General features: G+C 39.0%; 5 protein-coding genes across 9 annotated transcripts; 4 read left to right on the top strand and 1 right to left on the bottom strand.

The window, feature by feature from the left end:
* The first annotated feature begins 140 nt into the window (after positions 1–140).
* Positions 141–1882, top strand: LOC123872680. Of its 2 annotated transcripts, none has more exons than XM_045917126.1 (2): positions 141–908; positions 1663–1882. In XM_045917126.1, exon 1 carries the CDS (start codon positions 211–213, stop codon positions 847–849), a length of 639 nt encoding a protein of 212 aa, XP_045773082.1. In that variant the 5' UTR covers positions 141–210; the 3' UTR covers positions 850–908; positions 1663–1882. The 2 variants fall into 2 exon arrangements, with proteins under 2 accessions (XP_045773082.1, XP_045773081.1); XM_045917125.1 differs by lacking the exon at positions 1663–1882 and adding an exon at positions 1007–1651.
* Positions 1883–1996: 114 nt separating this feature from the next.
* LOC123872678 (transmembrane protein 47) lies at positions 1997–22858 on the top strand. Of its 4 annotated transcripts, none has more exons than XM_045917123.1 (7): positions 1997–2158; positions 3626–3689; positions 15096–15292; positions 15855–15994; positions 20856–20918; positions 21931–22061; positions 22682–22858. In XM_045917123.1, exons 2-7 carry the CDS (start codon positions 3639–3641, stop codon positions 22712–22714), a joined length of 615 nt encoding a protein of 204 aa, XP_045773079.1. In that variant the 5' UTR covers positions 1997–2158; positions 3626–3638; the 3' UTR covers positions 22715–22858. The 4 variants fall into 4 exon arrangements, with proteins under 4 accessions (XP_045773079.1, XP_045773078.1, XP_045773075.1 ...); XM_045917122.1 differs by having other exon boundaries at positions 20856–20933; XM_045917119.1 differs by lacking the exons at positions 1997–2158; positions 3626–3689 and adding exons at positions 5894–6160; positions 8774–9036 and having other exon boundaries at positions 20856–20933.
* Positions 4787–5840, top strand: LOC123872676. The gene is given in 3 exon segments (XM_045917117.1): positions 4787–4925; positions 4928–4948; positions 4951–5840. Coding segments are annotated over 3 exon segments (882 nt in total). The 5' UTR covers positions 4787–4801; the 3' UTR covers positions 5688–5840.
* On the top strand, positions 17059–18791 carry LOC123872677. Its single transcript, XM_045917118.1, has 2 exons — positions 17059–17409; positions 18316–18791. The coding sequence occupies exons 1-2, from the start codon at positions 17059–17061 to the stop codon at positions 18772–18774; spliced, it is 810 nt and encodes a 269-aa protein (XP_045773074.1). The 3' UTR covers positions 18775–18791.
* On the bottom strand, positions 17403–19448 carry LOC123872666. The gene is made up of 2 exons (XM_045917103.1): positions 18818–19448; positions 17403–18285 (listed from the first exon to the last, which is right to left on the bottom strand). The coding sequence occupies exons 1-2, from the start codon at positions 19307–19309 to the stop codon at positions 17461–17463; spliced, it is 1317 nt and encodes a 438-aa protein (XP_045773059.1). The 5' UTR covers positions 19310–19448; the 3' UTR covers positions 17403–17460.
* Positions 22859–22884: the final 26 nt, after the last annotated feature.

Here is a 22884-nt window from a genome sequence, read left to right as displayed (position 1 = left end):
GAAATTGAAGCTGTAATAAATTCAAGACCGCTTACATGTGTAGATTCAGAGTTGGATATAATTCTAAAACCAGCTGATTTTCTTACACTAGGAAGTTGTATCACTATAGAAGGAACCGTCGAAGATTGTTTAGAGAAAGGTACTACGATTAAAGTCGATCTTATAAAAAGTTGGAAGAGGGGTCTCATCATCGTAAGAGAATTCAAAGATATGTTTGTTAACAGATATTTACTAAGTCTCCGAGAAAGGTATCAGCACTCACATAAAGAGCCACGTGTCACATCGAAACAGTCTCCGGCGATAGGACAGATAGTGCAAATAAAAGGAGAAAATAAAAATAGAGAAACCTGGAGAGTAGGGAAAATTGTTTCACTGAAAGAAGGAAGTGATGGTTTATGTAGAGTAGCCATAGTAAAGGTTGGAGATAAGAATTTCACACGGTCAATAGCGCATCTGTACCCTCTAGAGGTTCAAGAGTCAGAGGAAGACATGGAAGAAAGATTTATAAGAGATGATACTTCGAGTGAGCTTGCTTCTGCCACGTTAGCCGAGCCTTTGGAAGAGAGTACCGACAGACAGATAACTATCTCAGAGGGGATAGCTCAAGAAGAGAACTCACCTATGATGCAAATAGACGAACCCATTCAGGAGACAATGGAGTGTGAAACCTTAGAGAGTGAAAGTAGAGAATCTATTGGGGATGTTATTGATTCAGAGGAAGTCGGGATACTAGCGAGAGACGAGGAGAAGGAAGAAGATGGTAGAGTGGGTAGAGTGAGGAGAGTTGCGGCCACTAAAGCCCTACAGAGGATTAAAGAGTGGACGAACAACTTATTATGCCTATTTTGATCTATTTTCCGGCCGGGAGTGTCGCGAAGTTACCCATTCGCGAAGTAATCAGAATAAAGGTAAATATTATGGCAACATTCGTCTATGGCAGAGAAGTTAATTTGTCTATGGTATACCGGAAGGATACAGTTGTAAAAGTACATTCATTTTCATCTAGTTACTCAAAATGGTTGCTGCGGCTCGAAATGGCGAGGCACCGAGCACGTGGATTAAACCCGTTCCAGTGTTCGTGTGGATGGTGAAGTCAAAGCTAAGTACCTAGGCTATTTCATATTTAGACCATTTTCTATGTGTTAGATATTCCCGGTTAACCTGTAGATATAAATGTCCCACGTGTAATGGTTGCGCACCCATTGTTAGTTTGTTAGTGGATATGTGTGTACCTCTCTTCACAGGCCATTGGGACTGAGCTAAAGTAAATTAGGTAAGAGGTCAAACCGTCGATCGGCAAAGACGACAGGCTAGGCGAGGTAGCGAGAGGGCAATCAGGCACTCCAGGCACCCAGGACCCGGAAGCCTAGAGTATCGGCAAAGACGACAGGCTAGGCGAGGTAGCGAGAGGACAATCAGGCACTCCATGCACCCAGGACCCGGAAGCCTAGAGTATACAGCACGCGCTATGAGAAGGAACCATGGCCAGCCGAAGTAACCTTTAAACCAGTGAATAGAATATATATTGGAGGGTCCCAATCGCTGGGTGGGAGAGAGATGCACACATTCCTAACCTATAGATACCAAGATAGAGAATTGCCCCATGGTCTAGGTCTTAGAGATTTCACCTACTGTGAAATCATAGTTTGTGTAACCCTACAGGTCACTGAGAGACGAGTTGGAACAGTCTGAACGATGCAAGGAATAGAAAGGACGTACGGGGGTCGACAGTGAACGACCGACCTACAAAGAAACAGATAAAGGTGAGCGTGACTCCCATAATATGTACGAATTCGGTAACCCCTCTCACTTCTGACGAATAGTATGGTTCATATAAAGAGAAATAAAAGGCGAAGCAGATGAAGTGGAAGTTAGGGGGGTTCCCGACAACATTGGCTAATATTTGTAAAGCCAGATGAGAGAAAAAAAAAATGTATTGTGTGTCTGTACTCAGTGATTTGACCACAAATTACAGAAACAGATAGAGTTTTTTTTGTGTTTTCTGAACTGAGCTGTGGTGGTGGTGTGAAATTGTGCATTTTTCAGTATTTTGTTCGTAGTTTATAGTATTTTACTGGAATTGTTGTGTGTTGATAACTTTTACAACGATATTTATCAGAATTTTCCAAAATTCAATGCATTGAACATAATAATTTATGTAAGTTCGGTATAAATGCAGCTTCTAAGTAACAAAAATCTCCACTTGATTTTATGGCTTTGATTTTATTGTATTTGTAAATAAAAATACGCAATGTGGTCTCTAAACTAAAACTAAAACTAAATGTTTATGACACTTGATATTTTTCTTTCGAAATATTATGTACAATTTACTTACAGGGACTTTGTGTATTCATTAACAGTATTCCAATATTTTTATATGGTGCGTTATTTTTTATTTTAAATAATTACCTATAGGTACGTAGTTTGGTGTCTCCTTGAGATATATATGGTGTTACTTGTCATGCAAAACATTATTATAATAATATATTGGCTTCATATAAAGAATATTCAAGGTTTGTACCTTGAGTTTGTGAGTCATTATCAAGTTACTAAGAAAACTATTGATACAAATACTATTTGAATTATAAATACAATGTTATTGTGATACTTATATTGGCTACCATGTCAGCAAGAATGGACACAGATGCAAAGCAAGGGATATAAATTGTGTCAACACAAATTCATTTTGATCCCTTAAATCCTTTCCATCTTTTTCGCCAGAGCTTAGATAAGCTAAATTATAAAAATACCAAAGCCAGTAACCAGAAGGCACCCTTATTTGTTCATTTCCATTTGTAAAAGGGTTCCGTACTTGGGTAATTTTTCCGACATTTTGCATGATAAATCAAAAACTATTACACAAAAAAAAATATGGTTTAGAATATACAGGTAAAGCCCTAGACACATTCTGAGATAATTTCACTTTTCCTAATAATTTTAAGACCCATTGTACATACAATTTGGCAATAAATAAATACATCTAAATCTATTACATGTTAGGCTATGTTAGGAGTTTCCTTGAGGGATAAGATCCGAAATGAGGAGATCCGCAGGAGAACCAAGGTCACTGACATAGCCCAAACTGTTAGCAAGCTGAAGTGGCAGTGGGCAGGCCACGCTTGTCGTAGAGGCGATGGCCGTTGGAGCCGGAAAGTCCTTGAATGGAGACCGCGTTTAAGCAAACGTAGTGTTGGACGCCCTCCAGCACGATGGACCGATGATATTAAGCGGCTGGCGGGAAGTGGCTGGATGAGGAAGGCTGAGGACCGGATGTGGTGGCGCTCTTTAGGGAAGGCCTATGTCCAGCAGTGGACGTCCACAGGCTGATGATGATGATGATGATGAAATCTATTACAGTTTGTGAAATACAGTCCGCTGACAGACAGACGGACGTACGAACTGACAGCAGAGGATTAGTATTTGGGTCCCGATGGCACCCTTTGGGTACGGAGCCCTAGTTAGGACTTCACAAAGGTTACCCACCCAGAGCCTCACAGTGGCTAAAGCCACTGCTAGATGGTAGTGTAGAAGTAAAATTAATGAAACAAATGTGATTTGTGAATAAGTTAGAAAAATACCTTAATGAACTATCATACTTAATTTTTGTTTTGTTTATTTATTTCAGGTAAATCATCATAATGGCTTCTACCACAATGATTGAAACTGTCACAATCACGCGACCACTCAAGGTAAGCAATTTTTGCAATATTTTAGGAACTATTTTGCAACTTCGCTGTTTCATCCTTATGGACTTGTGTTTTTGGAAATTAAGTGGGAACCCTTCGATTTTCTGGGATAAAATGTAGTTTTTGTGTTAGTTCAGAGTATAAGGCTATTGTCTTGTTAACCAAAGCTGGCACATATTATACAACACATTCATACGCTTGTGTAATGTATATGAATAAGTGCAAGTGTCATGATAAGTCTCTGTCTCTCTCACATGCATGCAGCTTATCATGCTGACTAATATTCCCTTTTCCCCTCCAACTAAGCATAAAGTTTGTGCTAAGACTAGGTATGACAATACCAGCGACCTTTCGGATTTCACCCCTTTAACCTGTCGAGGCTCAGTTTTGAAGTTAAAAAAAAAACTGGATCTTGCAAAACTTTAAGAGGATAATCTCGTCAAATAGTGTATAATGTATTTGTCTATTTCACTCTTCTTGAAGAGCTGTCTCCTATCGGAGGTTGGCAACCATTCGGGCTATCTGCACCTGGAACCTTGCTATTTCATGCATCACAATAATAACAGCAAGGATAATAATCTTTTATGAAGGACTGGCTGATGCTCGCGACTTCGTCCAAGTGGGTTTAGGTTTTTAAATATCCTGTGGGAACTCTTTGATTTTCCGGGATAAAAATTAGCTTATATCACTCTCCAGGTCTTTTACTATATTCACACAAAAATCAAGTTGATCTGTTTGTGCCGTTGCGGCGTGATTGTAGAACAAACCAACAATAATCTGTGACCAAAGAAATTGAATATCATCATTATTCATTACTAATTAGTCATAAACTCTTTCTCGTGTATAAATAGAGTTGTCGAAAACGATCGAAAGGTAGCCTGTTAAAAATCTGATGTTAGCCTAATGATAATATTGCATAGCCGCTGCGCGTAATATAACGCGTTTTCAATATACCTTATTCAAAATTCGAAGGAAGTCGAAACTAAAATTCGGGAGCCTCAAGTCCATGGTATTTATTTGGCGTGTGCGGGCCGTGCATGTGCAATATAGCATTGTGAGCAATTTGATCCCAATACCAGCAGATAGGACATTATTTTCACCAGTAATTTATAAAGATGATATTGAATTGGACTAGATATAAACAAAACAAACATATTTACCTTAAGGCAGTATTTAATCCATTTAAAAAGCGTGCTTGTAGCGTGCCTTTTATCCGCGAATACCGACAAGTGCAAAAACCTTGTATTGGATTAGCCCGTATGGTGTGCACTGTTAGTGGACACTTGTATCGTGATGCCAACGCACGGCAACTTGGCAGCCAGTTCTCTCTGGCAGCCAGCAGAACTGGCGAGGCGAATGCTGGGAGAACGACCCTCTCCCGTGCCACCCACTAGAGAACTATGGCCTCCTCAGGAACGCTTAAGCATAAGCACGCTACAACTCGCGTATCAACGAGAATACCGACAGGAAGACTATTCTCCGAGACGCACCTTAACACTTCCTTCTCAGCCTTACTTCTCGACGACAGTGCCAATAGAATGCGACGATCGACCTCACTTTCGTTCCGTAAGCACCAATACCGACCCTCCGCCGACAGTGTTGAGCCGCATCAGAAACTTTTTACGAAGAGATGATGATTTTTCATCGTTTTCGATGTCTATTCAAACAACAATGAGCACAGAAACTCATGTTGAACAAAATGCCGAAAATCCAGCTCGACGCGCAGTAAAGAACTTGAAGAAAGCCCTATCGGGAGCTAAGTACCGTGTAGCACCAAATTCTGAAAATATAGAGAGCCCAAAAATTGTTTACAAACCTGCGACACCTGCAGGTGATCGGATGATGATGACTTTTGGAGCCAATAAGTCGCGAAAATGGTTTAGACTCCCATCTAGATCGGACTGGTCTCGAAAACTGCGAGCAATACGAAGTATTTGTGGTCAACGGGCTGAAGAATCAGGTCCGCCGCTTCGTCCACCTTTACAGATAACTCAGGTGTGAATACAAGGACTGTGATTATAATTGAGGTGTTAATTTTTTTTGGCTTATATAGTGCACGAAATGCTTTGTATATTGCTAAATACTTTGCAGTTTGATTGTTGTGGAATGATGGAATTTTGAGTAGAGTTTTGGCTAATAAATGTGTATTTGTAACCTGCGTTTTGTTGGTGCGGGAGGGTGGCAGATGGCGGGGTGTAGGGCGGCGGGCGGACAGTCTCGCGTCAGGCGCCGCGCCGCCCGGTACAACCGCCCAAACGCCAAGCCCGCCCTCCCAGCGTATCCACATTGCCCACTAACTCCCATCTAAACACCACCGAATTCCCCTTTTATATTAGTTTTATTATCCTGATCGTTTAAATACTGTGGTATTAGATGGAAATTAAGAGCTGAAGCAATTGAAGGTGATCCTTGTGTGAAACACGAAGTCGGCGCGTCTCAATGCGCAAAACTCGCAAGCTTAACCAAAAAATTCGGTGAAATTATAAGATGTTATTTTATGTCCTTACAAAAAGAGAGATTTTTTTATAACCTCATTTAGGTACTTATTATGTCTTTCAGTATTTTCAGTATTAACTTAAATTTCTTTTCGAAAATACATTATTGTGCAATGTTAAGTTCCATGTTATAGTTGACTTAAAACAACGTCATAGTTTGGCCTAATTTCTTGTACTAATTATCATGGCACAGATTTTTTTCAATCGGATGATTCAGAGAGAAAGTTATTTTATTTAGAACAGTTGGTATACGTAACGACTTGAGGAAATACAAAGAGCAAAAATGCTTAAAATAAATTGTATTAAAGAAAAAGGAATAAGTGACGTATCATTCACACGTCGCGTGTTGTTTGTGTATTGGTTAGCTATCCATAATCCATTGACCATTTTATTTATTTTTCTATAAACTTGAAACAACAGCATCGAGGAAGATAAATATTTAGATATTCAGTTTTGGCACCTGACCATATTTTTCTCTTAACTTAAATTTTGTATTGTAACTTCTGCTTTTATTTCCGTGAAAGGATGCAGCTTGTTAAAAGTTAAATTGTTTGTCACTGCTTTCTTTATTTGCCTTTCTATCATTGGATTTATTCAATGCTGTCCCGCTCCTTTCGGTCACGTATAAATAAAAGAGTATTGGGGAACATTCTGTTTATTTTTCAGATCCTATTTGGGTTCCGTTCCGTTTATTTGTTTTTAATTGTCTTGCTCTATTTCTACAAGTTCGTAGAACAATAATGCTAGGAGTTAGGGCCCTAGTTAATTTATTTATCCGGAACAATTACTTATTATTTTATTTTATTTTTATTTGAATATTCAAGATTCTGAATAGTTATTATTTTTATTCATAAAAGAGTGGAAGCAATTCCGTCACTTTGTTCATCTACTTTCTAATTTCTAATTATTTTGAACTATTTCTAGCTAACCTTGTTAACTTGTTACCTTTAATTATTATACTATCACATGTAAGGAGAATAGCTTCATTTCAAAACCCATCACTTTTAAGTTAGAACTATGTATTATTAAGAAATCACAGTTAGATACTTTATCCTTTATGCAAATGTGGTTTCGGCTCTAGTCAATATGTTCCTTCCTTTAGCTCGAGCTTCCCTCCACTCACTGATTCTTTTTTTTCTGTCGTAGTTTTTTTTTCAAAAGGCAAAGGTCATGAATCTTACATCCTTTTGTATGCCACACTAAAAATTAAAACCAAATCATGACAAATATAGATACATAAATCACGACATTCTATTGCACCTATGTTCTTATTTCACTTGGCACATGGCTTCAACTTCGCGTTGCTTGCTGATACCTCTGTAAAGATTTCAATAGATTAGCATTCCCCTGATGCTGCAGATGCCCGTATTCAGTCCCTTAAGTTGTACTTACCTTGGATTTTAGTAGACCGATTTTGATGAAAGTTATAAAATTATCCTCTAGAACTATAACTCTAGACCTGTGACACGCAGACAGATATACCTACAGATTGACATGAGACAGCAGAGTGACATTAGGGCTCCGTTTTTACCTTTGGGTACGGAACTCTAAATAATCACCATGCTTTTACGCGTTGCTATCCTCTTACTTTAGTCCGCTCGCTGACCTAATTTCAGGAGTCATGCAAATATCGCAAACTGCGGCGTATTTTGTACGAATTAAACATCGCACGGATTTCTTATTTTACTTACTCTTCATGCATATTTTAATTAAATATGTTACTTAAACATTTACATAAACTTATGATACTTTTCGCTCTTCGAACTAGTTGTAGTGCTGCAACATTCCACTTAGTTTGTCTACCTTACTACCTACTTATTAGGTAATTAATTTTACCTCAACTTAATGCGTGCACTACCCGTTGTCTTTAACTGTTAGGGACATCTGTATAATTTTCCTCTGTAGTCTATATCTACTAACGATTTGTCTGATGTTACTGAAAATATTTCCGGACGAATTCTCCAATGCTCCACGGTCCACTAGAGATATTGTGTATTCGTTCATTTCCTCATTCATTTTTCTGTTATTCTTGAAATGATTTTTCCTCTCTGAACGACTCTCCGTTCCATCCCTTTTTACTCCAACTCATAAAAATAAGGTTTTATTGTGACGTTTAAAATTACAAGGAATATTCGCAGTGTTTTTAACCCACGACCCAAAAAGAGGGGTGTTATAAGTTTGACGTGTGTATCTGTGTATTTGTGAATCTGTCTGTGCATCGTATCTCCTAAACTAATGAACCGATTTTAATTTAGTTTTATTTGTTTGAAAGGTGACTTGATCGAGAGTGTTCTTAGCTATAATCCAAGAAAATCGGTTCAGCCGTTTGTCAAACTTGTCAAGTGTAACATTAGTCGCGTGGTTTGCATTCAACCCATAGGATTTTCAATCAGCCGAAATTGTTGCCTGTCCTCATCAGCTCGCATGCGTGATGCGTCCAATGCGCGTTACAAAAGCACAGAAACACACGAACCTACTCCATCCAGTCACTACCACTACATTTCTTAGGGGCTTAGTATATTGCGCTGCGTGTCTCACGCTGCTCTTAGTGATTACTAGTCCAACCCAATACCCAACCCCATTTCATTTCAGCACATAGGAATTTATAAGTGACGTGATCCAGAAGTGTGTGTGTGTCAAGTGTAGCATTAGCCGCGTGTGGTGTGTGGAGTGTGTCGAGCGCGCGTAGTAGTCGTGTGGTGTCGGGTGTCGGGTAGAGCGTGCGCATGCAGGGGCGCGCGGGAGCCGGCCCGGGCGGGCTCCGCTCGCACCCGCGCGCCCTGCCGCCCGTCTTGCCCCCGCCGCCGCAGTTCGCAACCGAACCAGACGAAATGCCTGCCACCCAGATTGCACAGGTATGTGCAACATGGTAAAGTACGCAGCGCAAAACCAGTAGTCCAAAAAGTTACAACATGCGCTGGATTACTACACACTATGGATTAAATAGCATATAATAAGCCGTGATAACCTAGTGGTTAAGAAGAATTAAAACCACTGGATCGTTGAGATTGGGTTGAGTTGGTTTTGGTTAACTATACAATATTAATACTTGTATTGACTCCAACACGCGTCGCGTAGCGTGGTGAGGTGGCGTGTCGCGAACAAAATCGCAAAGTATTATATTTGCTAAACTTTGTGATTATCCTTTAAATTAGCGGCCACACTTCCAGGATTGGTCTCCTAAAAAAATAACAACAATTACGATGGTCTCAATGTATTTATTACTCGTTTAAGTTTAGTAACACAGGTGTAGGTTTTGACTCGCAGCTCGCTCCAAGAATGCGCAGGACTACAATTATTATTTTTATGGTTAGTAGGTACATGGCATAACATTATTGTAAATGGAATTTTCGACAAGAGCAAACGCCGAGTTTCTTGCTGGCTCTTCTCGGTAGAACCAGTGCTAGATCCATTTGACGATTCAAAATTACTTGCAAAAGTTTATTTGAATAAGAAATTTTTCTATTTCAATTTTATTATTTTTATCTACGAAGACTAGGAAATAAACGATTATGAAGTCTGGCAATCTCGAAGTTTCAAAGGAAGTATTTTGAGAAGTTATCGCTCTAGACTGCCAGCGCGCGCGTCTAGACTGTAGTCTGATAAACTCCACACAAACGGCGTGAAAAGGAATAGGTCGGGTTTTCCAATCAAAAAATCCTTTGGTAACGAGCGAAGCGGAAAGATGCACAATGAACGTGGAACAATGAACATAGACCAGTATGTAAACTATCTCACATTCACACTGCTCTGCCACGAAAAGAAAACGTGACTAAACAAAAGTTTGAAGTTTATTTCGAGTAACTAACTGGCTAATATAAATATCTTTGGTGCGTGCCGGCGCGCCATGTCTTCCTATCGCCCTCCCCTTAGTTCATGTCAGCATTTTTTTCTTTACAATGTTATACGGCTCATCTGAGCCGTGTAACTGCCTAACATAAGTTCCTATATTATTGCTAGGTAATTGAGATGACTACGTAAAAATACATATTAGCTTGCGTCTTTTCTACGTGTGTGTTGGTTTTGTTTGTCGATTTGGTCGGTTCCTTCGTAGCTACCAAATCACTTATTAGATTTTGATAAATGAGACTTTATTAGTTTCGTTTTATGTAAGCTAAAGGCTATATGATGCCATGACGAATCTAATATGGCAGACTAACAAAATACGATACATTACTTATATGTAAACTGAAGATAAAATAATCGAGTTTGGTCTCAAATTGAAGTTTTCATTTCAGGAACCGCGTCTGTCTGTGGGTTTGTTTTTTCTGTGGGGTTGTCGGGTTTTGAACTTTATCTTGTCATAACGTTATTTTAAAGAAATCTTGCAGTTATTTTAGCATTCAATCAGGATGGGAAGTCGTTAGCAATAGATAGAATAGAAACTTTTTTATTCCAATAAACTTTTACAATACAAAAATGTTTTGGATTACAAACGTTTAAGAAGTAAATAAATCAGAAAATATCTATGCCAACAAGAAATTTTGCCATATTCATACCTATAGGCATGGTATAAAAAAAAATAAGCTCGATGATTAAAATGCAAGAACAAGGAGCTCCTTCCAGAATCATGAGAGTACTTACAATCTTAAGGATTCGTAGTTATATTCAGGGACTTTTTTAAGGGCGTCCTCATGTTCAACAATGTATTAAAATTCTGAGAGCACGACGCCTCTTGCATTAATCATTATTATTATCGCCAATATTAACCAAGCCACCGATACATTTAGACATATCTAAGGTCCCCTTTTATACCACTTTCGTGCAGAACCCTGAAAATAAACCGTGGCTATCTAATTTATCATAGTGTATAGGTAGTAAGAAAATTTCACGTAAAAGCATCGAGCATTCAGGCTCGAAAGCCGTCGAGTGAAAAAGGGGTGATAAACTAACAAATACGAAAACGTTCATGCGAAGAATTTCTTTTTGAGAGCATAAAAAACGTTCATTCAATTGGAAGTAGATATTGGGGACTAGAAATTGGTCTGCCAAGGTCCATATCCGGCAAAAGATTTGAATCAACCTGATCTAGTTACTAACAGTACTTGTGTACCTACCTACTATAAAGAGACAGATATTATTACCCTAATAGGAGCAATGAATGTTTTTCATTGCTACCTATACACCTACCTATATATTTTATATTTATTATTATTATTATATATATATACTTATATATAATAATAATAATAAATCTTTATTATCTTGACAATACAGTGTTTACAGACTTTAGTGTGAGGTTTTGTGTTCACTTGACGACGTAAGTACCTAGTTTCGTTTGATATGATTGTCGTAACAAGCAAAAGCTAATAACTGATATTATATTTCAATGTCTTTATCATCGAAAAGTATATGTGCTTTACTCTAAGTAACCCCTGACCCTGCACGTGTTTGAAACTCCAATCCGAGACCGAGACCCCTCCAGCGAACTCTTTTTACAATTTAATGAATAAAATCCCTCTTGACATCGCGCAGAGCTTCCGGTGCATGGACAATAAAATGTTTAATTCAATCGAAACGAATGATCCAAAAGCCTCGATTCAAAACAAAGGCCTTGACAGTAAGTGCTTTCGTAACCTTGGTTGGAATATGGTATTAATTTTTATTTCCCTTTGACTTTTATGTTTGCTTTTTGAGCATGAAATCTTGAGTAATAAGCGGAAACGATGTAATCACTACTACTTGCTAAAACTATAGTATTTGATGGATGTAGTGTTCAAATCTTAGATATATGATGAAGGTATACTTACTTATTCATAGGCAAAACTAATGAAACCTAACCTAAATAAGTTATAACTTAGGTATAACTTATCCCGTTTACGACTGGAATGATTTCCGGACAATTAGAAAGGAATAGAATAGATTTTTATTCAAGTAGACTTTTACAAGTGCTTTTGAATCGTCAAAATATTTTACCACTGGTTCGGAATGCCGTTCCTACCGAGAAGAACCAGCAAGAATTCTTACCAGCAGCAAGAGTTTTAGGGAACTGGTATTAGGGAAGATTTTTTTTACCCATGTTTAAGAACGAGAAAGAAATGCATCAATAACTAGTAGTAAAGTAGGTATTTTTCGTGCAAACCGTAATTTCAATAATTTTCAAGTGATAGTTGACAAATAGAGAGGCCATTATTCTCATTCTTAGTTCAGACGCCTTATGCCTTATCATCATCAACTGAATAGACTCCACTCCACTGCTGTATATGATAGGTCTCTTGTAGGAACTTCCATAGTTTGATGTCCGTTCACGTTGTGACGTTGCTCTTTCAGGTGCGAGGTAGCCAATCACACTATCACACTTCACACTAATATTATAAAGGCGAAAGTTTGTGTGTATGTGTGTGTGTGTGTATGTTTGTTACTCCTTCACGCAAAAAACTACTGGACGGATTTGGCTGAAATTTGGAATGGAGATATATAATATCCTGGATTAGCACATAGGCTACTTTTTATCCCGGAAAATCAAAGAGTTCCCACAGGATTTCGAAACCTAAATCCACGCGGGCGAAGTCGCGGGCATTGACTAGTATATTATATAACTTCTTGGGGCAATTCATGACATTTAGGTGCAATGATTATCCCACCCATCCATTTAACCGTCGTTAACTGAAACTGTTACATAATATTGAGAATTCATTCATTAAGTTTTTTAAGCGATTCGTTTTTTTTTAAACAAAAAACAGTAAACCTTGCATATTATGTTGTGTGTAAAAATAACGACTACTCTGTTAAAAGTATGTACGTCAGGATATCTTGAGACGCCTCACTTCTAAGAGTAAGTAACTCGTACCACTAACAGCTGATGGAAGTCGGGTCCAGACGCGCCTTGGGCCCGATCGATTCTCACCCCACGCGCCCCGCCTCTCTTCGAGACACCCATGTCTCTCACTTTCACGTTTTTCTTACCCTCGCTTTTGTGTAGTGTAGGGATGCCACGTTGTAAATTTTCTTCGGATTTTTCGTGCTCAGTTAAAAAAATTCAAATATCTTTATACATATCATGCAGGCCAATTTGTAACTCTTTTGATAAAATAATCGATTTTTTCCAGCTTAGTAAAATGTTAGGATTTTGAAAAGTTCCAATGGATTTTTTTAAATACCTAAACCCACACGGACGATGTTGCGGGCATCAGCTATTTTACACTTGAAAAGCACTTTACTTAGTTGTGGTTTGTCATCAATTATTTTAGTGATAATGATTATGCGTCCAGGTTTATAAGGTTTGTATGCTATTAATTTAATTTTCCACGAATTAGTCATTACTCTTTTATACAAATAAATTAGAAATATCCTGATTTTTTATTCTTTGTTCATGGCAATGCTGTCTCTGCGTACAATCCGTTATAATTTCTAGCTCTACTTTTACTTACTGCGAGCGAGGCGCAAGCTTGATGGATGGCAAACTAGGAAACTCCGACGCGACGTAGGAAACGCTTTGTCTTACGAGTTCTTTGTTGTGGCACTTTTTATTTTGGGCGCCGATCCCACAGCCAGCGGTCTAGAGTTCTGAGATAGAGTTCTAAATAAGCGTTAAAGTTCTGCGTTCCGCGCCTACCACAATCGGAGACAAATAATAATGTATTTTATTTTTTGTTGTTTCTGTTATTTTAATTTTGTTGTTTCTGTTATTTTATTTTTTGTTATTTGTGTTGTTTTATTTTTGTAAACATTTTTAAAAATAGGGTAATAAAAAGAGAATAAATAAATGAGAGTAATAAAAAATAATGTATTTCAAATAGGTAGAGATAGTTTGGCCTAGATGGTTATTTAGTCATCGTGGTCTTGCTCAATCAACTACATTTATACGTGTAAAGCTTGTAAGACTCTAGCAGTCTAGCCCCAGCATGCCTTTGCAATTTGTTTACTCGTAGACAGTGGCGTGCAGCTCATAGAGGTATAAAAGTACTGCCTACCCTAGTTGTAATAAAATGCTTACCCTTGCTTTAAACCCTATGCACGTCACTGCTCGTAGATCCAGTGAAAGCGGAACGCACGAGTAAACTCAGAACTCTAGAGTCTAGTCTACCGTTCCGTACCGTACCGAGTCTATTAGACCGTTTGATGTGGGATCGATGCCTATGCGGTAGGTATTGGTTAGTCAACAATGTTAAAAACTTTTCTCACGATCAGTTTAATACTGATATTTTGTACCAATAAAGGGGTCACGCAAGCCATTGATGTAGGATAGTAGCTACTTAAGCTACAATCGCATGCTATCGATTAGAATTCAGTGCGTGGCATTTACACTTCATAATTTTAATATCATATACTTTCGTATGGATATTGATTAGGGGCTTATCTTATAGCCCTTACCTGTCTGCCTATATTAATATTCTGGGAAAGATCTTTACTAAAACAAATAGTATAAATCAAAAAGTTCTATTACCGTGATAAAAAAAAATATGAAAAATATTCTTCTAAAGAATGGCCAAGTTCCCCATTAAAAAAAAAGTTTGCCATCAAAAGTAGTGCAAGACAAAAGTGCATAGTCAAGTTCTTGTAGAACTTTATACTTAGACTTTTTAAGTAGGTACATATTACGGATGATTCGGTTGAAATTTAGAATGGAGATAGATATACCCTGGATTAGCACATAGGCTACTTTTTATCCCGGAAAATCAAAGAGTTCCCACGGGAATTTAAAAAACCTACATCCACGCGAACGAAGTCGCGGGCATCAGCTAGTAATAAAACATATTTTATATTTCCTTTGGCTGATAGGTACAGCATATTTTTTTGTACGGATTTTTTTATTAAATAAAATATTTCGACAAAGGACCAGAGTGAGAAACAGTTCCCAGTGTCTGATACCTTAACTAACTATATCCGGCACTTAATCCAAGCGAAAGCTTCCGTAGATCGATCACGATTATGATGATTTTAACACACCGGTGTTCTCCATTGTTGGTTGCAGGTGATCGCGTTGATATGCGGCCTGCTGGTAGTGATCCTGATGGTGCTGGGGCTAGCGTCGGCCGACTGGCTGATGGCGGCGGGCTGGCGGCAGGGGTTGTTCATGCACTGCATCGACCCGGAGGCGCCCACGCCGCTGCCCTTCGACATCACCGCGCAGCCGGGCTGCTACGCTGCGAGACCCGCGCCTTATATTAAGTAAGATATGCGTTAAACCGTGATAGCCTAGTGGTTAAGAGGTAAAGACGTCCGCCACCTATTCGGTAGGTCGGAGATTCGAGTCCGGGCACGCAACTCTATTGGAGTTGTGTGCGTTTTAAGCAATCAATGAAGTTATCACTTGCTTTAACGGTAAAGGAAAACATCGTGAGGAAACCTGCATATCTGAAAGTTCTCCATAATGTTCTCAAAGGTGTGTGAAGTTTGCCAATCCGTAAATGGCTAGCCACAACCCTTCTCATTCTGAGGGTGAGATCTACAGTTCGCACTCAGACTTTGCTTAGACTTAAGACAGAGTTAAAACGAGACAGATGTATATCTCTCTCATAAATCTGTCTCGTTTTAACTCAGTCTTAAGACTGAGCAAAGTCAAAGTTCCCTCTATAAATCTTATCCTGAGAGGTGACCTGTGCTCACACCGCCCCGACCAGAATTCCCTATCGGCCAGCCGGTCGATGCGTGAAGACCAGAAGACAAAAATACCTGTTCTCAGTATGGGCCGGTGATGGGTTGATCATGATGATGTGTGAACGTTGTCCAGGGCCGCAGCAGGTCTGTGCGTGGCGACGCTGGCGGCGGACGTGTGCGGCGCGCTGCTGACGGGGCTGGGGCTGCGCTCGGCCGACCACCGCACCAAGTTCCGCTACTACCGGTTCGCGGTGCTCGCCATGGCTCTTGCGCGTACGTACCACATACTACCATCTACAATGGCTCTGGTCATCAACTGAAGGTTGAGATCAAGGTATAGAGCGTACTTTGAATTTACTCAGACTTAAGACACTATTAAAACGAGACGGCATTATGTCGCGGACATAAGTCTGTCTCGTTTTAACTGAAACTTAAGACTGAGCAGAGTCATAGTACGCTCTATAAATCTCAGCTTATGGCATAGAGTATTTCGGTTAAGGCTTACTTAGGCTTTGTAACTTTTTAAATTAACGTACTGTGCTATTCTTGATTTTCAGATGAGTTTTTAAGTTAAGGCTGTATTGTTATCATGTAGCAGTAGCGTGAAAGTGGGTTTACAAATATAGAATTCAATCACATCTAGAGTTGGTGGTAGCAAATCCGAGCAGAATTCAGTGCTATCTCTACATCCAGTGGGTTAAGTAACAGTACGGTTCAAGTATCTTCGTTATAGTTGGCGGTTTCGGGTTTCCGGCAAGTGTCGAGTTGTCGACTGTTGACTGCAGTCAGCCTAGCGTGCATAGCGCGGTCGTCATGCTCCGCAATTGTAACTGGTGTTAATGTCAATGTTGTCTAAATGGCACGGAGTACTTCGGTTTAGACTTTTTGTAATTTTTAGGGTTCCGTACCTCAAAAAAAAGGAACCCTTATAGGATCACTTTGTTATCTGTCTGTCTGTCTGTCTGTCCGTCCGTCTGTCCGTCTGTCGTGTCTGTCACGAAAACCTATAGGGTATTTCCCGTTAACCTAGAATCATGAAATCTGGCAGGTAGGTAGGTCTTAAGATGCGATTCCACCAGTGTGCCGAACTGTGCGGCACTGTAACGCACAGTGTACGACACAAATGTTCATGCTGGTCGACTCACTCCGGCAAACAATAACAAATTGTTCGCGAACATTTTAGAAATGTTCGCGCACATCTGTATACTTTTGTGCGCGCACACATGCATGCAGTGGACTCCTGTCGACGCGTACACGCTTGTTGTTCGCGAACTCAGTCTTGCTTCCGCTACCGGAGCGAAAACATTTATGTGTACGCGCACATTGTTTAATTAAGTATGGATTGGACGAATGATAAAATTATAAAATTTATTCAAGCAATTGAAACTTATCCTCTACTATGGGATTCCAGTCACAATGATTATAAAAATAGAAACAAAAAACACGACGCCACTCTAGAGTTGGCTCAAAGTTTCAATTGTGACTCGATTGAGATAATGAGAAAATGGAAGATTATTTTGGCTCAATATCGAAGAGAAAAGAAGAAAATCGCGGAATCAAAATCTTCAGGTTCTGGTATATCAAACATATACAAGCCAAAATGGTTTGGTTATGCATATTTGAATTTCTTTCATGGAAGGGATGAACCGAACGCCAGTGTGAACTCACTGGATGAAATAAATGAACAGGTACGTTTAAATTTTTTATTTTCAAACTTCTTTTATTTTTAGTTATGCTTTCTACGCTACTGTTTCTTGCCATGCCACCATTCCGATGTCAGTTTGGAAATAATGTGCAAATTCTTCTCGTATGTCTTTCGCATCACCAGATGGTCTTCTTCCGATATGTCTTAAGGGTAGTAAGTTTGCCATGGGTGCATCGCGCCGCCAACTTCCATCGATAGTGTTATGAGTAATTTGGTTCTCAGTATCAAAACTGCCAAAAGAAGTATAAAGTTGTGCAGACGACTTTTGTGTCATCAAAAAATTATGCAAGTAACAACATGTCAGTGTTATTAATTGTGCCTTTTCTGGAGCTAACAGAATAGGTTTTCTGAGTACGCGAAATACAGCGGACAAAATGCCAAATACATTTTCCACAACACGTCTCGCTCTACTCAACCGATAGTTAAATGTTCTTTCTTTTGATCTTTTGTCATGTTGACCGGGATATGGTTTCATTAAATTTATATCTAATGCAAAAGCATCATCTGCCACAATGACATGTGGAATTGGTTTGTTCCTTCCGGGTAGCGCATAAGGTGGAGGCAAATTTAATTTTCCTTGTTGAAGATTAGCATAGAATCCAGTATTTTTGAAAACACCACCATCCGATATTCTTCCTTTACAACCGACATCTACGTACGTAAATTTATAATTTGCATCAACCAGTGCTAAAAGTACAATGCTGAAATCACCTTTGTAATTAAAAAAGTCACTTCCAGTATTCTTTGGAGCTTGAACAACAACATGTTTGCCATCCATAGCCCCAATGCAATGAGGGAAATTCCATAGATGGTCAAATTGACGTTCTATCATCATCCATTCTTCTGAAGTTTTAGGCATCTGAAAAAAGAAATCGTATTATTATTTCAGCTAACACAAGATATCGAGGAACACACAGTGAATGAAGATCAAGAATCTCCTCATGAAAGGCCAGTCGAAAAGTTTAAGGCTCCGAAGAACTCGCAGAAACGTCGTGTTGTCGATGAAGACCCGAGAATTGCTCATGCTTTGTCCATTATGGATAACGTAAACAAGCAGATGGAAGCAAAAAAACATGATGATGACGACATTTTTGCTGCAGCCGTCGCAACAAAGTTAAGGAAAATTAAAGATGAGCGAACGAAGATTTTAGTACAAAGAGATATTGATAATTTATTGTATGATGCTATTATTGGTACTGGAAAATATACTGCGACTCCAATGCCTTCACCGTATTCAGATTCGTCGAATTCTCAGATCCGAGTTTCAAGTTTTCAGATCCGCGATAATGATGACTCAGATCTTTTACGCCAGAATGACAGCGAAATATTAACTTGGAATGATATGTAATGCAACAAAATAACTAAAATTAAATGTCATTTTATTTTCTTACCTTAATATTTTCATTCAACACGCTTATCAACGCCTTACAGGTCTCAGGTACAATCCGAGCAATAAGTTCTTTTGAAACTTTAAATAAATACATTAAACTTGCAAAAGAATCTCCAGTAGCGAGATATCTTAAGGTGATTGCAAGCCTTATTGAAACAGGGACACATTTTCTGTAGTTTGTATCTTGCTTAGCAATAAGAGGACTAACTGCATTGACCAGCAACTCAAAATCTTCGCACGATATTCGAGTGAAATTTTTAAATCCACTCAGTGGATCTATTTTTATTTCTTCTACAAATCTATTCGTTTCTTCATTTCGTCGCTGTAGGAAAGGCCTCACCCAGCAACGCGGTTTCTTTCTTCGTTTCTTTTTAAGCAGACTTAATAAAACACAAGCTGCAGCACAAAGCACTACGTTTTCCCGCCCGTCCATATTAACAACTGAAGACAGAAAACTCTTCTCAGTGAACATGTTCGTGCACAAGTGTGCCATACTGTGCGTTTACAAAAGTTACGCACAACCTTGCCGGTGGAGACAGCAACTAGACGCGATACCAGCTTAGTACGTGCACTGCTGGAGTTTTGCACAAAATGTTTGTAAACAAATGTGCCGCACACTATTTTGGTGGAATCGTACCTTTATAGCACAAGCAAGGGAAAAAATCCGAAAACCGTGAATTTGTGGTTACAGCACAAAAAAAATGTGTTCATGAACAAATAATTTTCAATTTTCAAAGTAAGATAACTATACCAAGTAGGGTATCATATGAAAGTATAACTATACCAAGTAGGGTATCATACCTATACATTCTAAAACAGATTTTTAATTCTTTTTAACCCCCGACCCAAAAAGAGGGGTGTTATAAGTTTGACGTGTATACACACGTCAAACTTACTCCGTACTCGGATATTTTTTTCGATATTTTGCACGATAAATCAAAAAATAAATAAAAATCTGTTTTAGAAAGTGTAGATAAAGCCTTTTTATAGATACTCCACTTTGTATAGTTATTTTACTTTAAAAACTGAAAATACTAATTATTCATTTATCCATGAACAAATTTTATTTTTGTGATGTAACCACAAATTCATAATTTTCAGATTTTTTCCTTTACTTGTGCTAAAACCTACTACCTACCTGCCAAATTTCATGATTCTAGGTCAACGGGAAGTACTCTATTGGCTTTCTTGATAGACACAACAAACGGACAGACAGACAGACAACGAAGTATCCTATAAGGGTTCCTTTTTTCCTTTTGAGGTATGGAACCCTAAAAACGCAAGAAAAGTAAAAGGAAAGGAGACTTTTCTTTTCTTTTTAACCCCCGACCCAAAAAGAGAGGTGTTATAAGTTTGACGTGTGTATCTGTGTGTCTGTGTATCTGTGTATCTGTGTATCTGTCTGTGGCATCGTAGCGCCTTAACGAATGAACCGATTTTAATTTAGTTTTTTTTGTTTGAAAGGTGGCTTGATCGAGAGTGTTCTTAGCTATAATCTAAAAAAATTGGTTCAGCCGTTTAAGAGTTATCAGCTCTTTTCTAGTTTTCTTGTAGAAAAGAAGGTTAGATAACCGTTAGGTTCATAATATTATGTCAATAGACAAATGTCAAGCTGTCAAGATGGACGTTGCCTAAATACATAATTATTTATTTGAAAATGATGTTTTGGAAAACTCAGATACTTTGGATCGTCGGGGGTGTTATAAATTTTTAATTTACACTTGTTATGCATATGTAATAGTTTTTGATTCATTTTGATAAATTTCGCTAAAATCGGTGGTTAAACGGATGGACCGAGACGGACAAACTTTTTAATTATTAATATAAAAAGTACGTAATGGATTCAAAAACCTTATGTTTTGTTTGATCAACAAACCTAATATTATTTGTTAACTCGTATTATATAAAATGAACGGACAGTAAAATATAGGGTTATGGGACTTATGAAACAGTGTTTTGCCTGCAGAGATTTCATTAATCTAATAGGGAACTTTAAACTTATGAAACAGAATTAAATTTTGGTTTTCTTTGTGTTTCAGTGATGTGCATCCTTATAGCCCTAGTGATATACCCGGTGTGTTTCGCCGCTGAGTTAAATCTGGGTACGTATATAATCGGTATGTGTTTGTTTATATTTGTTTGACATAGGGTTTTAGCTTACAAGTCTAGGGTTTAGGTTATAAGTCACTTTTATGTCATTTCATACTCTATGGTCTCAGACTTCTTACAATTAGTTGGACGGAACCGTTACTAAATAACGTTAAAACTACTAAAATAATTCTTTACTAGCGATCCGCCCCGGCTTCGCACGAGTAGCTTATTACAATTACGTAGGGATATCAGATTTTTTTTAAATGAAAATATATAGAGAAATAATGTAGCTTTCTACTGGTGAAAGAATTTTCAAAATCGGTTCATTAGTTTCAAAGATTACTTCCTACAAACAAACCTTACCTCTTTAGTATAGATTTAAGTTAGTAAGGTAACGTTAATAGTAGTAGTATACGAATATGAACGAATGTTAATTTTCGTCGTAACTTAACGGTGAAAGCGCGTTGAGCGAAGATGCTACTTTTGTACACGGAATCGTTAGATGGAGATAGGTGTATAATAATTCTGGTATAAATATTGTTAATTTTAACTGGTATTAATAATGATATCTAGCTAACATTGTTGAATGTATAGGTATCGTTATTTTTATCGTTTCTTTTTAGAGGTACTTTGGTAATGCTACATAAAAATAGCTATAATTCGGTCCCTGTGTGTGTGAGATGTCTTGCGTTCGTATGCGCGAGTAAATTGTACATAGTGTTATTTATTATTTGAATATTGCCGTGTGGTGATAGCAGACCAAAATACAGTTGTCACCAACCCCCCCTCTTGCCGCGGAGTCGTACGACGTGAGGCAGCAGCGTCCTCTGGGTTACTACTACCAACTACTGCAATCACTAATCCGTCTGCCCAGCGTGGTGATTGTGGGCAAATCCTCCCGTTGGGAGAGGCCTTTAGTCCAGCAGTGGACTGTTATGGGCTATTGGTGATTGATGAATATTTCCATATATTTTTGAGACCATTTGTGTTTGTTTTGTTTTAAAATTTGTATGATCGGTACAGGCAACCGTTCGGTGTGGGAGTTTGGCTGGGCGTACGGCGTGGGCTGGGGCGCCGCCATCTTCCTGTTCGGCGCCGTCATCCTGCTGCTCTGCGATAAGGAGAGCGAAGAGCTCTACTACAAGGAGCGGAAAGTGAGTATATGTTGTGTGCTTCTTGACAGGGCGTATTTAATCAATCAATTATCTTTTTTGCGTCCACTGTTGAACGTAGGCCTCGAGAGCTCGCTGCCATGCACGGTCGTCCGCCTTCCTCATACATCCGCTTCCCGCTACCTTCGTCAGACTAGCGTCTAGGTCGTCTCACACTGCACTTGCTGGTACCTACGCGTTCTTCACTCCCAGAGCACGTCTATCACGCCGGCCATCGGTTCTACAGATGTTGCTTGCCCACTACCATCACTTCAGCTTGTTAATTCGTTAAGCTATCGGTCATTTGGTTCACCTACGGATTTCCTCATTACGGCTTTGGTCTCTCAAAGAGATACCCAACACCATCCCACCAAGCATTTTAAGCAGCTTTGAACTTGTGGACGAGGCCGACTGACTAGTGTCCACGGTTCAACTCCATATGTTAGAACACGCTCATTAAAGGCTTTTGCCTTCTTAGGTTTCGACCAACTTTACGCTGAGCATAGGGCGTGGGCTTCTGGGCTGTGATTTAGTTGTGACATTGAACATATCCTATAAATATGTTTTACACTTACCATACATAGATATAATTATATAATTAACATCTTCGTTCGTTATCGTAGGTGGTGAGCAGCGAGGGTGGTGGGCGCCCCTAGGGTCGCGGGCGCCTGCCCGACCTCGTGCCGTGAGCGCGCTAGCTGCCCCGCGACACGCACGCACACACACAGCGCACACACACACACCCACACAGACACACCGCCACCTTCGAACCCACACACACACCGACACGCTTACGTGTGAATATGTAACTGTTCCGATGTATTCT

Source organism: Maniola jurtina, chromosome 15 (assembly GCF_905333055.1).
Source record: "Maniola jurtina chromosome 15, ilManJurt1.1, whole genome shotgun sequence".
In the NCBI taxonomy this organism is placed as follows: domain Eukaryota; kingdom Metazoa; phylum Arthropoda; class Insecta; order Lepidoptera; family Nymphalidae; genus Maniola; species Maniola jurtina.
This window is presented reverse-complemented; position numbering and strand designations above follow the sequence as displayed.